The 14898-nt window shown below is 38.8% G+C and overlaps 1 protein-coding gene across 4 annotated transcripts in view; it reads right to left on the minus strand.

The window, feature by feature from the left end:
• TRPC1 (transient receptor potential cation channel subfamily C member 1) overlaps window positions 1–14480 on the minus strand; it is a 60598-nt gene extending 46118 nt beyond the window's left edge. For 2 of the 4 annotated variants that reach the window (XM_055569437.1, XM_055569436.1), the window contains exons 1-2: window positions 13869–14480; window positions 4755–4909 (exon numbers count right to left, since the gene is read on the minus strand). In XM_055569437.1, coding sequence (XP_055425412.1) covers window positions 4755–4909; window positions 13869–14043 — 330 coding nt within the window. In that variant the 5' untranslated portion in view covers window positions 14044–14480. The remainder of the gene's footprint in view (window positions 1–4754; window positions 4910–13868) is intronic. The other 2 variants (XM_055569439.1, XM_055569438.1) reach the window with 1 other exon arrangement.
• Between the last annotated feature and the right edge of the window lie 418 nt (window positions 14481–14898).

A 14898-nucleotide genomic window follows, 5' to 3' on the forward strand; every position in this document is an offset into this window, starting at 1 on the left:
AATTCAGCTGTAAATTTCTTCCCAAACCATACTGAGCTGTCACAAACTAACTTTATGGGCATTATTCCTTAGAAGGAACTGCCTCAACCACACTGACTTAAGAGTTGTCTATAAATTACAGATATCTGGCTTTCCCAAGTACCCTTCCAGTCTTTACTGAATAAGGGAACAGCTAGATTAAAATCAACAAAGAAGGGAGGAAGGACAAAAAATTGCTAAAAGTTGATCATTGAGAAGATAAAATATCAGCATACCAAAACCACTATCAATTCAAAGTAGTCTGAAACCATTTGATGTATGGAAAAACATATCAATAATTTCAGACTATAAGAAGCAAATAAAATGATTATACTCTTGATGAGTCCCACTTATGATGCTAAAGTTAAATTATATTCAGATACACTATTTAGTAAAGAATAAAGAAACATTCATGTTAAATCTTTCAAAGCTTAAAAGGATAAGCTTCAGGTAGAGAAATATTTATTTACACAAAAAAGTCAAGTAAATAACGAGTTGCCATTGACATGTTCTATACAAATGCTGTTACTTGATACATAAAAAGGTAGTTCTGAAGGGGAAAAATTGTTTTTAAAATATCTATATGTACACAAAATGTCCTCATAAGTTTTGTTTCCCAATTTCTTACAGATATTTGACTATCCTTTATTAAATCTGCTTAGTACATATTTATTATTTATTAATGGAGTTACTCCCTTCTCATCTCAGACTTTGTCAACAATTCCCATACTCTTTCCTCTAAGCTCAGATTCTCATAAATTATCTATTTCCTTACCAATGATAAAATTTCCACCTTGGTATTCTATTTACTGCTCTTGTCTTCCACAGGACCCTGGTCCTTCATTCGCAGAAATACCAAATCCTAGCCCCTACCTCCCAAAACATGAACTACTTCCTCACTCTTTGCTAACTTGACTTGATCCTCTCTTGAGCAAAACAAGGTCCCTGCTATCAAGCAGCTTATTTGGTGGGAGAAGTTGTTGTTGTTTAGCTCTTTGCGACCCCATGGACTGCAGCCTGCCAGCTCCTCTGTCCATGGGATTTCCCAGGCAAGAATGGAGTGGGTTACCATTCTCTTCTCCAGGGGATCTTCCTGACCCAGGAATCGAACCTGAGTCTTCTGCATTGCAGGCAGATTCTTTACCACTAAGCCACCTGGGAAGCCCATCTTTCTCTTACCACTCAAGTTTTCTTTCTCTCATTCTGCCAAACTTCTAAAACTCATGCGTGTCATTTTCTCTAATTCTACTGATGCCAGAGATTCAAAATCCAATGGCCTTTCCTATCATTTTCCTGATTTTTAACCAACTAAGAAAACTGTTTTTTTGGTTTTTCACAACGGTCCATGATCCTAACTCTTTTAATGAAATCCTCTCCTTCTAAAGACGTTTATTAATGTAGATGCTCCCTGAGAAGGAATCAGCTCTAGTTGTTTGCTCTTCTCTGTGATTTCAGCCATTCTCACGGTGTCGGATCATCCCCATGCCCATAACTGCTGTATTTCTCCAGCCCAACCTCTCCCTAGAGATGTAAGCTTTCCATTGAAAACTTCCTGATAGCCCCAAAATAAACAAGGCTAAAACCAGAATTCACAGTTCTCTGCCCCGAGTTTGACTTAGCTTTGTAACTTCCTGTTTTCCTTTCATCATTCTCCCAGTAACCCATGTTTATGATTTGCAGATCATCTTGGACTCTTTCTCAATCCTCCCTTCCAAAGTTAAATACTCACTAAGTTCTATCAATTCTTCCTTCACAATATGTCTTACATTTGCCATTATTTTTCCCCTATTCTCATAGCCACTATTCCGGTTCAGGCTTTAACCTCTTCTTATCTGGATTACTATAAAAACTGCTCACACAAGCTGTTTATAGCCTTCCCCATTTCCTGTTTTTTTAACCTATACACAGCCACTAGATTAGTTTTCCTAAAATACCACTGTATACATCACATCCTTTCTCAAAAATCTTGTAATGATCCCATTATTTAATACATAAAACCCAAATTCCTTAGACCAGCATTTAGGCCCTTTTCATCAGTTTTTAGTTATTTTTCCAGATATTTCCACTACCATCCAACTCAAATACCTTGTTCAAAAAGCCTAAGTCAAGTCACTGTCTCAAGAACATACATTTGTACTTATCTTTGTTTATATCCTTCTCTATATCCTGTTCCCCTCCTATCTATTAAATACATATTTTTTACAGTAGTTTTAAGTAATAGTGTAAAAGCATGGACTCTGATAGTCAGAACCTGAGTTCAAATTCCAGATCTGGCATTTATGGAATAAGTTTGGGCATGTTACTGAAGCTTTCTGTACCTCGGTTTCCTCCTCTATAATACAGGGATAATAGTAGTACCTAACTCATAGGGCTTTTGTAGGGATTAAGAAGTGACTATATTTGCAATTATTAATATCTCAAGGCTTGAGCTCAATTGACACTTCCATGAAAGCTTTCTTGATAGTGCCAATCCACAGTGATCTCGTTCCTATGTTTCCAAAACACTTATGGTAAACCACTAAAGTTTAAGAATAAAACAGGGTTTCTCAATAGTGGCACTACTGACATTTTGGACCAGATCAATCTTTGTTGTGGGGGCTGTCCTGTTCACCACAGGATCATTAACAGCATCGCTACCTTCTACCCACCAGAGGCCAGGTACAAACCCACCCCTTAACTGCAAAACCAAAAATGTTCCCAGATATTGCCAAATGTCCCTGAGGGACAAAATTGTCCAGTTGAGAGTCACTAGTATGACACAAGATAAAATACATGAGAGCACTTTATAACCCCTAAGCAATATACAAGGATCAATTATCATTACCACTCAGCACATAGGAAATACTTTTCTATTATTTAATTGATTTAAAATTCATTCTTCAATTCATTTTAACATACTTTTGTACAGAACTCATGTTTTACTTATTCATTTCCACAATGACACCCAACCAAAGGTTTTGGACATTTGTTGACTGAGAAATAAGACACAGGTAACCCAGGACAGGACACGGTGAACTATAAAGAGCATGGGATTTGCAGACAGAAGAATTGGTTCAAATCTTAGCTTTGCCCTTATTTATTTTAGAACTTTGGGCAATACATTACAGTCTATGAGCCTCAGTTTTCAGATCTATAAAATATAACATCTATATAGGCTGGCTATGACATTCAAATATGTTCAGGTATATGAAAGAACCATGTACATTACAGAAATTTTATATACAGACTTATATATAAAAAGAAAATGATTATTGTACCATAATACCTCTTGTATATGGAATCATCAGAGACTTTCCTTGTAACCTTATTTTCTAGGTAACTGAAGCTTATGCTTTTAAGTATTTAACTTTAAAATTTAAACAATTTTGACAGAATTTTTCTGCTTTCAGAAGTACTATATATATTCCTCTTTCTTCTGAAACAATATATACTGAACGTAACTTAATTTTCCCTTACTGACTCTGGGCTATTGTTATAAACATTAATTACCATTCGAACATACAGTTCCCTTAGAGATTATCAGGTATGTTAGGCTGTTGATCTCTTTAAATAGAGTCAGAGGTACTGTGCCTAACTTTGTTCCACTGTAGCCTCCTGCCTCTTCTGTTGCTCCCATAATTCTCTATGGATTAGAAAACTAAGTAAGTTTGTTAAAGTATAATCTAAAATGAGAAAAAATAGAGTTGAGAGAAGATTCCAGATAAAGTTCATAAATGGGAAACCTCATCACATCTAATCTGGCTACTCAGGGGTATTTTTTACTTATTTTCTGGTTCTTGGTGGTATTCTGGATAAATGAAATTTCTGGAAAAGCAATTTTTTTCTACTTAAACATGTATATACAGAGATGATACCACATATTGTAATACATATATATATAATATTTATAATAGAAATGTATATAGGACTAACCTATTTTTTTTTAATCTATGAGTGTTTCCTGATATCACTCTTTAAAAAGGCTCATTAATTTAAAGCAACAACACAGCAAATGCTCAAACTATTTGAAAGGAAAAAAAAGAGCCAGAATTCAAATGCAAAGTCCCATGATAAGCAAAACAAAAAGGAAGGAAAATAACATTAAATTCCTTCACATCTCTGAACTAAATTCTTTCAAGACACACATGCCTACTTTTTTACCTGAACTTATATGAAGACAAGCAAGAAAGGTCAATATTTTCCAATTTTAAAAATTTCATTCACATTTAGTTCTAAGTAAACACTAAATTTCAGACAAAAAGAAAAATTTAATTAAACTTAGGAGAAAATCAAAGTCAAATTGAAAATTGCTTTGTATGTGAGAAGTACTTTGTTCTTATGCTTGTAAGTTATATGGGCCACAGAAATACCTGTTCCCCTGACACTTCCAGAACACTTCTACTATTTTTAGATATATAAGATAAATAGTAATAATATAAGTAATAAAAACAAAGTCATCTTTAATAAGTCGTAATAATTTACTTCTGTTGGATGTTTTAAAACATATAAGATGAGGAGGAGTGAAAAATGGGGAAAAAAATCAAGTCAAAATATTATATTTTTTAAAAAGGCTTTTTTTGGTTTGTTTTTAAATTTTTAGTAGCTCAAAACAAAAGGTGAAAGAGAAAAGAAAAACAGAAAGCAAGAAGGAAAAAAAGAAAGGAAGGAAGAGAGGAAGAAAACTAGAGAGAAAGGACAGAACATGGCATATCTAACAGTACTTAAAAGCTACTGGATAAAATTATCTAGCCTTGTACCTGACAACCGTAGTCCAAAAGAAGCTGCAGTATATCCAAGTTTTCGTTTTCAATAGTTATGGTAACAGCATTTCTCCCAAGCACATCTACGCAATTTATGTTCAAGTCACCTGAACTGTTTTCCTCCAAAATCTTTTTAACCATATAATAGTCACCTAAATAACAATACACAAACATAATTTAATATCCATGACACATTAAATAAGAACAACTATAAAGAAAACTTAGCTTGATGATTTAAAAGATTAAAAAACCTAAACTCATTTTTGTATATGGAACTATGCAAAGAAAATGGGAACATTTCCTTGCTGAAAACTTATACCCTGATTAAAAAATGATATGTACATCAGCAACAAACAGAAAAAATAGAAAAATTTTAAATGTACAGTTTAAAATATAAGTTGTTTAAAATGCAAAACTGATTGATGATAAGGAGAAAAACTTTTAGAAGATATTTATAGTAATAAAGAATGTCTAAAAGTACAGACTGAGTGCTAGAAAAATGATAGAAAGGATTTAAGTTTTATATCTCAAATACATACACACATTTAATTGTTAAATGGTTAAAAACAAGATCTAGTAATAAATGGAGGCTGTTATGAAGAGGTTTACTTTGGAAAAGCAGTGAATGTATATATGCACATTAAGAGGGAGAGATGCCCGAAATTACTAGTCTCCTCCCCACTCTACCAACACACACACACACACACACACACACACACATCTCATTAATGAAGCTGTTTAGATTACATGATGGGATATTCAGCTCACAGAACTCTAAAGCAGGACTATGATTAATGCTTGTAGAGGCCAATGTCAGACTATTTCAAAATGAAATCTGACCTGTCAGGATTATGCAGATTAGCTTCTGCCTCACTCTACCCCATATCAAAACAGCTAATGAATGGGGGAAAATGAGAATAATTATGGAGTAATCATTTTCACAGAGGGCCCACTATACTTGTCTGCTAACCAGCTGGTGCAGTAAGTAAAAGGGGAAAAAATCAAAAGAGAAATGCTAATTAAATGGAGAAAAAAAGCTAAGTGGGTTTTGCTTTATTTCATCTTGCTTTTTAAACATAAGATGAATAAACCATTTAAAGTGACTTGCAAATATAGCTGTTCCTTGGCAGTCTATGAATAAGAAACAGGAAGAGAACAATCAGAGTGGAAACCAGAAGGAAAAAGAAATGAATGATTTCATGAGAAAAAAAGAGAAATTCTAAAACTGGACTGAGTGAAAAACAAAGAAAGGTAACAGATTTTTTTTTTTTTTTTTTTTTTTTGGTTAACATTTCAAATTACACTATTATTTTTAACCAGTGACTTTTAAGTCCTCATTTTTGGAAGGTGTTGAATGGTAGTTTTCTTGGTGTATTCCTTAGTTCCCTCAAGAAAACTAGTCAGAAAAAGAAATTATTTCCTCAAAGCACTATTAACTTATATTTAAATACTAACGCTCCATGGCAAAAACTTAAAACTTATCACTTTGCAAAGTGAAGTTCTGAATCACAAGTTGAACCAATACTGAACATGCAGATAGATCAGTGAAAATTTATCACTAATCCTAGAAAATAACTTTAAAACCTTATTTCAGGTGAATTTATTTCAGTGTCTTAGTTGTAGGAGAATGCTACCCATAAAAACTCTGGCTCTATTTTCTTTGATTTCATGACGTGCCTAGGTGAGGAACACTTTTTTTCTTTATCCTTGGGACTCATTTCTGAATCTGACTCTGCCCTTCATTAATATGCAATATTTCAGCCGTTTGTTCTTAAAATATTGCTTCATTTCCATATTTTTTCTCCTATTGGAACTCCTTTAGGTATTATGTTAGACCATCCTATTCCAAATTCTGTGTCTCTAAAGGTATATTTTTCTTCTTTCTTCCTCTCTTTTCTGCTTCAGGATAAATTCTTCACATTTCTCTTCAAGTCATTTATTCCTCCTTTAACTGTTTCTCCTGATTTCTCCATTCATTATTTTTTTTTTACTGACTATATTTTTTATTTCTCTAAGCTTTATTGGATTCCTTTCCAAATCTTTTGATCTACTTTCTTATGTTTTCATTATTTTAAGCTTTTTGTCATTTAAACACTTACTTTATGGTCTCTATATGACAACTGGGCTTCCCTGGTGGCTCAGTGATAAAGAAATCCCCTGCCAATACAGGAGACATGGGTTCGATCTCTCAGTTGGGAAGATCCCCTGGAGTAGGAAATGGCAACCTATTCCTGTATTCTTGCCTGGAAAATCTCATGGACAGTGGAGCCTGGCAGGCTACAGTCCATGGGTTGCAAAAGACTCAGACATGACTTAGTGCTTAAATAACAACAAAACACAATAATTATCTGAGGGCCTTATGGATTTAACCCTATTCATTGTGTCATCTGTGATAATGAAATTTTCAATTGGGTACTGCAAACTCAACTTCATGCGGTTTAACTTTGGGAAACTAGGCAGCCTAGTTTGAAAGCTTGCCCCACCAAGGATGTATGTGTTCACTTCTTCCAGATAACTCAGAGGTTATGCTACACTATGAATCTTTTTTTATATTAATTTCTCAGTTTAGGTTTTCCCAGAACAAGAAGTTAATATTAATTTAAATTCCAAGCCAACAAGAGGCAGGAACACAGTTACAAATCTTTAGGGAAATCTTATTTAAAAGCTTCTTTGTAGTCTCCCTTTGCTGATGGATGGGTTCTTTTCCTCATCTACCCCTTTGCTATAAGCATATAGTCCTTTATGGATCCTGGTTTCATGCTTGCATGCTGTTCCAACTCTCCACTTTGTACAAACTCAAGGCTTTGTAACTTACTTCCACATGGGCATTAAAAGTCTAATCCCAACAACGCGCAGATCATTAACTCTTGCTCCCACCCACAGAGCAGTCAAATGTCCGCTTACACACTCCTCTGTTTTTCAGTCTTTTCTTTATGCTTGAATTTGTTTTCCTTACTTTCTTGAAAGCTCAGTTATTCATTTAAATGGACGTTTGTTATATTTTATCTAAAATTTCTATGTGATTTGAAACAAAAGGGTCTTCAAATTATTTGGTCAGCAATACTGTTAGAGACAGAAAGGCATAATGCTATGCTATGCTAAGTCACTTCAGTAGTGTCCGACTCTGTGCAACCCCATAGACGACAGTCCACCAGGCTCCCCCGTCCCTGGGATTCTCCAGGCAAGAACACTGGAGTGAGTTGCCATTTCCTTCTCCAATGCATAAAAGTGAAAAGTGAAAGTGAAGTCGCTCAGTTGTGTCCAACTCTCAGCCACCCTATGGACTGCAGCCTAACAGGCTCCTCCATCCATGGGATTTTCCAGGCAAGAGTACTGGAGTGGGGTGCCATTGCCTTCTCCATCAGAAAGCCCAGAACAGTCTTAATATTTATAATGAGTGTATATGAGAGAAGAGGTTAGTAAATTTTAAATACATAGCAAGAAGCTAGTTATAGAGAAGGATTACAAGTAAAAATGTCTTATGGGTCAGGCAAACGTAAAAATGTTTTTCATTTTACGCTGAAGTTGCTTTTGAAAGTTACATACATCTTTTCAAATATCACATACAGAAGGAAATGCAACATGATCCATTTACTTTTTTGGCTAGATGGTTGTCTTTATTCAGTGAAGGAAAAAGAAACTTTCAATCAATTCCACCAGTAAACAAACTCAACAGCAAAACTTCTCAGTCCCGTCTCCAAAATGTCTCCCATACTTATCTACTTGTATCCATGCACATACACTGCTACCCGCAGTCCAGGACACCATCATCTCTCTCCCGGACTCTGCACCGACCTCTTCACTGATATGGCTGCCTAAACTCTACTACCGGGGTCAACAAACTTTTTCTCTAAAGGGCCATATAGTAAATATTTAGGCTTTGTGGGCCATACTATCCCCGTTGTAAATACTCAACCCTGTTCTTGCTGCACAAAAGTGACCATAAACCATATGTACACAATGAGCTTCAATATGTTCTAATAAAAATCCATTTATGGACACTCAAGTTTAAATTTCATATAATCTTCACATTATGAAATATTATTCTTCTTTTGACTTATTCCTGACCATTTGACATGTATGTAAAAACCATTCTTTGCTCACAGGCTTTACAGAGACAGGTGGTGGTTGGATTTGGCCTGTGGGCCCACCTCTACTCTGGCATCAGCCCTTTAATCCACTCTCCACCCAGCAGCCAGAGTGATCATATGAAAATCAGGTTTTTAATCCTCAAGACTTTTAATCACACTTTAGTAAATTCTATAATCTTCACTGTGGCTTACTAAGCCCTATGGGACCTAGGGCTTGCTACCATTCTGAATTTACCTAGGAGCCACTCTCCCTCTCACCCACTATGATCTTTTTACACCAGAGTTTTCCAAACTGCAGGTTGCAACCCATTTGCAGTCACGAAATCAATGCAGCAAGTCCTAACCAACAATTTTAAAAAATGAAATCGTATATAAAAATACCAGGGTAATTCCATAGATCCTTAGCAACAAATTTTCCCTGACCAACTTGATATATTCACCCTGGCCAACCTGAGAAGGACTTCCCTGGTAGTTCAGACGGTAAAGCCTCTGCCTACAGTGCAGGAGACCTGGGTTCAATCCCTAGGCCAGGAAGATCTCCTGGAAAAGGAAATGGCAACGCACTCCAGTACTCTTGCCTGGAAAATCCTATGGACAGAGGAGCCTGGTAGGCTACAGTCCATGGGGTCACAAAGAGTTGGACACGACTGAGTGACTTCACTTTCACTTTCTTTGAATTTGAGAAAGACAGTGGAGAAATGTTATAGTATCAATGAAGAACTGGTGGCATCTCATTTTATTTTCTGGCATATGATGATAAATTTCAACATCACTGAAATGGAAGCACTCATGTTGGTCAGTTTAATTTTATAGTAACCAAATTTTCAGTTAGTTGTGAAGTATGGGATGATATATCTGTCAAAAAATGTTTTTCAAACCAAGTTTCTATAACTTTTTGATTATGGCACATGTGACATTCTAGTTGAACTATATTAATGATGCTTAAAACAGATTTTATTTATTAAGAGGAAAAAAATAATGAGATAAAAAATACAGTGCCAAGTGAAAAGTGAAAGCGAAGTCGTTCAGTCATGTCGGACTCTTCTCGACCCCATGGACCAGTCCACCAGGCTCCTCCGTCCATGGGATTTTCCAGGCAAGAGTACTGAAGTGGGGTGCCATTGCCTTCTCCAGCTTAAGTGCTCCCTAAATAAAGGTATTAATCTTTTCTCCAGCCCAAAGGCCTGAAGTAAACCACTGTCTCCCACAAATAAAAGTAGCTCATTACTACACTTAACTCTCAATGAGAAAGGAAAAAGACAATGGGTGCTAAGAATCACTGCTTGATACTTCATAAAACAACACATGTATGCTGCTGCTGCTGCTGCTAAGTCACTTCAGTCGTGTCTGACTCTGTGCAACCCCAGAGACAACAGCCCACCAGGCTCCGCCGTCCCTGGGATTCTCCAGGCAAGAACACTGGAGTGGGTTGCCATTTCCTTCTCCACATGTATAGCCGCTCTTATTTCAATTAACCTTTACCTCTAAACTGCAGCATTCTATGTCTAAAAAGAACATGCGTACTCAGAATTTTACTAGGTGGTTGGGGCAGACTTTACAAAAACTGGCACAGGAATCTTCTATTTACTTTTTCTTCTAAGTTTTTCAGAAAGACAAGAACCAATGTTACCTTTGAGATGATTCTGACACATTTTCAAGATCAGCAACAGCCACTATTAAGTGGCCACTATCTAGATAGCATATTCAAAAGCAGAGACATTACTTTGCCAACAAATGTCCGTCTAGTCAAGGCTATGGTTTTTCCTGTGGTCATGTATGGAAGTGAGAGTTGGACTGTGAAGAAGGCTGAGCGTTGAAGAATTGATGCTTTTGAACTGTGGTGTTGGAGAAGACTCTTGAGAGTCCCTTAGACTGCAAGGTGATCCAATCAGTCCATCCTAAAGGAGACCCGTCCTGGGTGTTCTTTGGAAGGACTGATGCTAAAGCTGAAACTCCAATACTTTGGCCACCTCATGCGAAGAGTTGACTCACTGGAAAAGACTCTGATGCTGGGAGGGATTGGGGGCAGGAGGAGAAGGGGACAACAAAGGATGAGATGGCTGGATGGCATCACCGACTCGATGGACATGAGTTTGAGTAAACTCCGGGAGTTGGTGATGGACAGGGAGGCCTGGTGTGCTGCGATTCATGGGGTCGCAAAGAGTTGGACACGACTGAGCGACTGAACTGAACCGAACCTGGATCAGCACTTGCCTAGATCTATAGAACTAATTTACATTAAAGCCAGCTATACGCACTATAAAATCAAACTACAAAATCGTTTTTATTTCCTATTTTTTTTCCTTTACTCCTTAATCTGTACACAATTTTCAAAGAGCCACCCACCTAACAGATAGATTAACACTGCATCTTCATAATTTCTGCTTTAGGAATTCTCAAGTGGAATACATTATGAACATTTTACACATATAGAGAAAAACTGCTAAATGAAAAAGGATGAGAAACACAGATAATCTATAGCAAATTTGCTCTCTTCCTTTTTTACTTTTACTGGACAAGTATAATCCATGGAAACCTCCGTTAATAAAAGAGTCATAGAGAGCAAGTTTAATTTCCAACCAGTAACTTCCAAATATGGATGTGTCTTTTCTATCACAAATGATTTTCATTCATTCAACTACAACTAGATCAATAAAACTTAGTAGTTTAAAGAGTACAGACTCAAAATAGATCCTAGTTCTACTACTTCCTAACTAATGTATCCTTGGGCAAAGTAATTATAAAGTTTTGCTAAGCCTCATTTTCCTCATTTGGAAAATGGGGGTAACAACATATCTGGCTCACGGGGTTGTGAGGATTAAATGAAATTATCTATGAAAAGCATATGACTCTACCCAGAAAGCTGTCTTAGTAAACGTTTGCCATTTGGCTTGATGAAAGCTCCAAAGTAATAGTGGAAACCATAGCTACTTTAGGAAATTTTTCACTTTTAGATTTGGTTTGGGTAACACTGAAAAAGGTTTAACTATTAGTGAATATAAACAAAAAAAACCTGCTATAACTCAAATTTATTTTTTAGCATAAATGTATATCATAAGTACATATAAGAAATAAGCCATTTTTCAAAATCTAACCCAAGAATTCATTTCAACATACCTGAAACAAAAAATACCTATTTCATCTCACTTGTTAAAATTTTTTTTAATTTACATGTGAGAGAAAAAGCATACATATTTACTTTTCACCCTACCTCCAAAAGCCAAATCTCTCCAAGGATCTTACTGATGTTATAAAAAGGAAACTAACAAAGAATACCAAGGCTATTTCAAATGGCATGACTGGACAGGCTACAAAGCCATCATACACTAAAACTCTTTTGAGATATGTCATGCAATAATCCTAAATATACACACCATACAAGTATTTACTCAAGCTATGTTCCATTATGACATTCCTCTGTCCTCAGTTTGACAAGAATATTAAATTGCCTCTCTTGACATAATCTCTGTTTGCTTTAAAATAACCGTTGCTCAGTAAGCTGGGGTAGAAAGAAGTAGCAGCCACTTAGTAATTCTAGTGTAAACACAATCTGTTCCCCACCCCCCACCCCCGAGTTTTTTTTCCCCCTCTGAGAGAAATTTTAAAGGAAGAGAATTCAGACTATCTACTCCAAAATACTAAAAATTTTACATAATCCACAGACAGTGATATTTATGAGGTTGTATGTTTCTTTACATTTTTCAAGACTACTCCAAACTGTGTCTATGGCGGACTTCCACATATGTTTTCATCATATAATACTATTACATAAGAGCATAAAAGTTACTCACGATGGACACAGGTAGACTTTGCTTATACTTAAATGTGTTTTCAAAAAGTTGTGTAAATAAAATCCTATCTCAAAAACAGTGACAGCAGTTAAGGAGGCTGTCATTTATTTAAAAAACACAGAGACCAAAAAATCCTCTGTAATCTTTTCACAGGGTAAGTTGCCCCTTGGGTTTATGTTTTGGAAGTTTGCATGATCCTAAACATTTTTCCTAAGTAAGCATGGCCATTGGAAGCCAAGCTGAATAAATTTAGAAAGAAAAGTTAGAACGCTTTTTTACATGTAGGAAATAAAAGCAGTCTTCGGGCAATGAATTTCCCATTCTTTTTATTATATTCATCAATAGATGAATGCGTAAGTGAAGAGACTTTATTATGGCCATAAAAGTGATCGATTTTCAGATTAAAAAAAAAGAAGAAACACATTAAATATATTCTAAATCTTTGCCATGTAATTATTTTGTTCGTTGCTGTTTGGTCGCGAAGTCCCGTCTGACTCTTTTACGACCCCAAATTATTTTGTACTACCTGTATTTCCCGAAGAAGGAGGAACAATAAACCTTTCTCTCCAATAAAAAGCATGAACAAAGCCGTTCCGTAAATTTGGAGCAACTTTGGAACTTAGAATTTTCGGTCACGTCCTGCCTTTATGTCCACCTAGGATACTAAAATACCTAATCCCATCCAACAATCACAGAACACTGGGTGGCTGGAGTTAAATAATACAAGTAACGTTTTAAAAAAAAAGAAAGAAAACAAAAAACAACTGAAAGCCCATAAGCAAGAGAAACCCCAAGCAAGGACATGGGATTTTAGGACTGAAAAGTCCCAAACTAGACAAAACCTCTGGGCTTCCATAAAGAACTGAAACCCAAAAGGGGAGATCAGGAGACTCAGGCGGGCAGTAGCGGAGGTGAGGCTGAAACCCTAGCAGCGTCTCGGTTCCCACGACGCTACCTGAACTCCGGACCCCACGAAAGGAGACCGAGGGCAGAGCCACCGCCCCCAGGCGCGGGGCTCCGAGGGCGGCACCCGCGGCTGCTCCCGCCCTTCAGCTCCGCACACCCGAGGCAGAGGTGGTGCCCGGCGGCCCCAGTGATGCACCGGGCGCGGCGGGAACAGACGCTCGGCGCGAGAGCAAGAGGGAATGCCCCAAGTTGAGGCCGGGAAGAGGGTGAGGGGTGTGGAGGGCAGGGGCATCCCAAAGCGGAGAAAGGGGCCTCGCTCTCACCCTTGTCGCACGCCAGCAAGAAAAGCTTCTCATTCAGGGTGTTCTCCTCCTTCACCTCCCGCACATCCTTCAGCGCCATCACCTCGTTTGGCGACGAAGAGGAGGATGGGGAAGAAGGCAGGGAGGAGGAGGAGGCGCCCGAGAGGTCCGTGCTCGGGTACAGGGCCGCCATCATCGCGGCCCATGAAGGGGGCAGGCCAGGGGACGGGGGCGGGGCCCCCGCCAGCCCCGACCCCGATCCCAGCCCCGTCCCCCGGCTGGAAAAGGGATGAGTCGTTCCCACGGCCGCCTCTGCTCGAGGCCCGTTGGCCCCGAAGGGCGTCGCCTCCCCACGGAGCCAGCACTCGCCTTCCACTGACAGCCCCAGACTGGTGGCAGCGCATGCGCGGCCCCGGGGCCAGCGCCCCCTCCCCAGCCGCCGGCGCCCAGGCCGAGCGGGTCCGCGCCCGTCCGGGGACGACAGGGTGGCGCGCGCCAGGGCGGCAGCCGAACGAGGGGCCGTGCCAGGAGCCGCAAGGGCCGCGCGGGGGGCGGCCCGGCCAGAGAGGACGACGAAAATCGGTGGGAGAGGAGCTCCAAGAGGAGATTCTACACGCGCCGGGCTCCAGGGCCCTGGGAATCATCAGCCGAGCAGTGCCCGGAGATGTTCGAGGCTCTCCTCACGTCATCTTCCGCTCAGCGCTAGCTACGACGACGGAGTGGGCTCGGCGGTGGGTGGGGCCTGCGACGGAGGCGGGGTCTGCGAACACCCCGCCCTCTACCCCTTGCGCTGCCTCCAGGAAGGCATCCTTGCAGCCTAGGAAAAGGAGAACGGTGGGGTGCACCCTTCTCGACATCCGGGTTGCAAGTTTGAGGTAATTTCCATCGCGGTCTCTGGGTGCATACATGTAAACATGTGGCGGGGTGGTTCGTTGAGCCTCTGACAACTTAACACTGAGTCGAAACCCCTAGTGGAATTGTCGAATTATTGCATATTCCTTTGTCCTCTGCCTAAAGCAGAAAGGACAGGACCCTTACCATACCACTACAC

The sequence above is a fragment of the Bubalus kerabau genome, chromosome 2, assembly GCF_029407905.1.
Source record: "Bubalus kerabau isolate K-KA32 ecotype Philippines breed swamp buffalo chromosome 2, PCC_UOA_SB_1v2, whole genome shotgun sequence".
In the NCBI taxonomy this organism is placed as follows: Eukaryota; Metazoa; Chordata; class Mammalia; order Artiodactyla; family Bovidae; genus Bubalus; species Bubalus kerabau.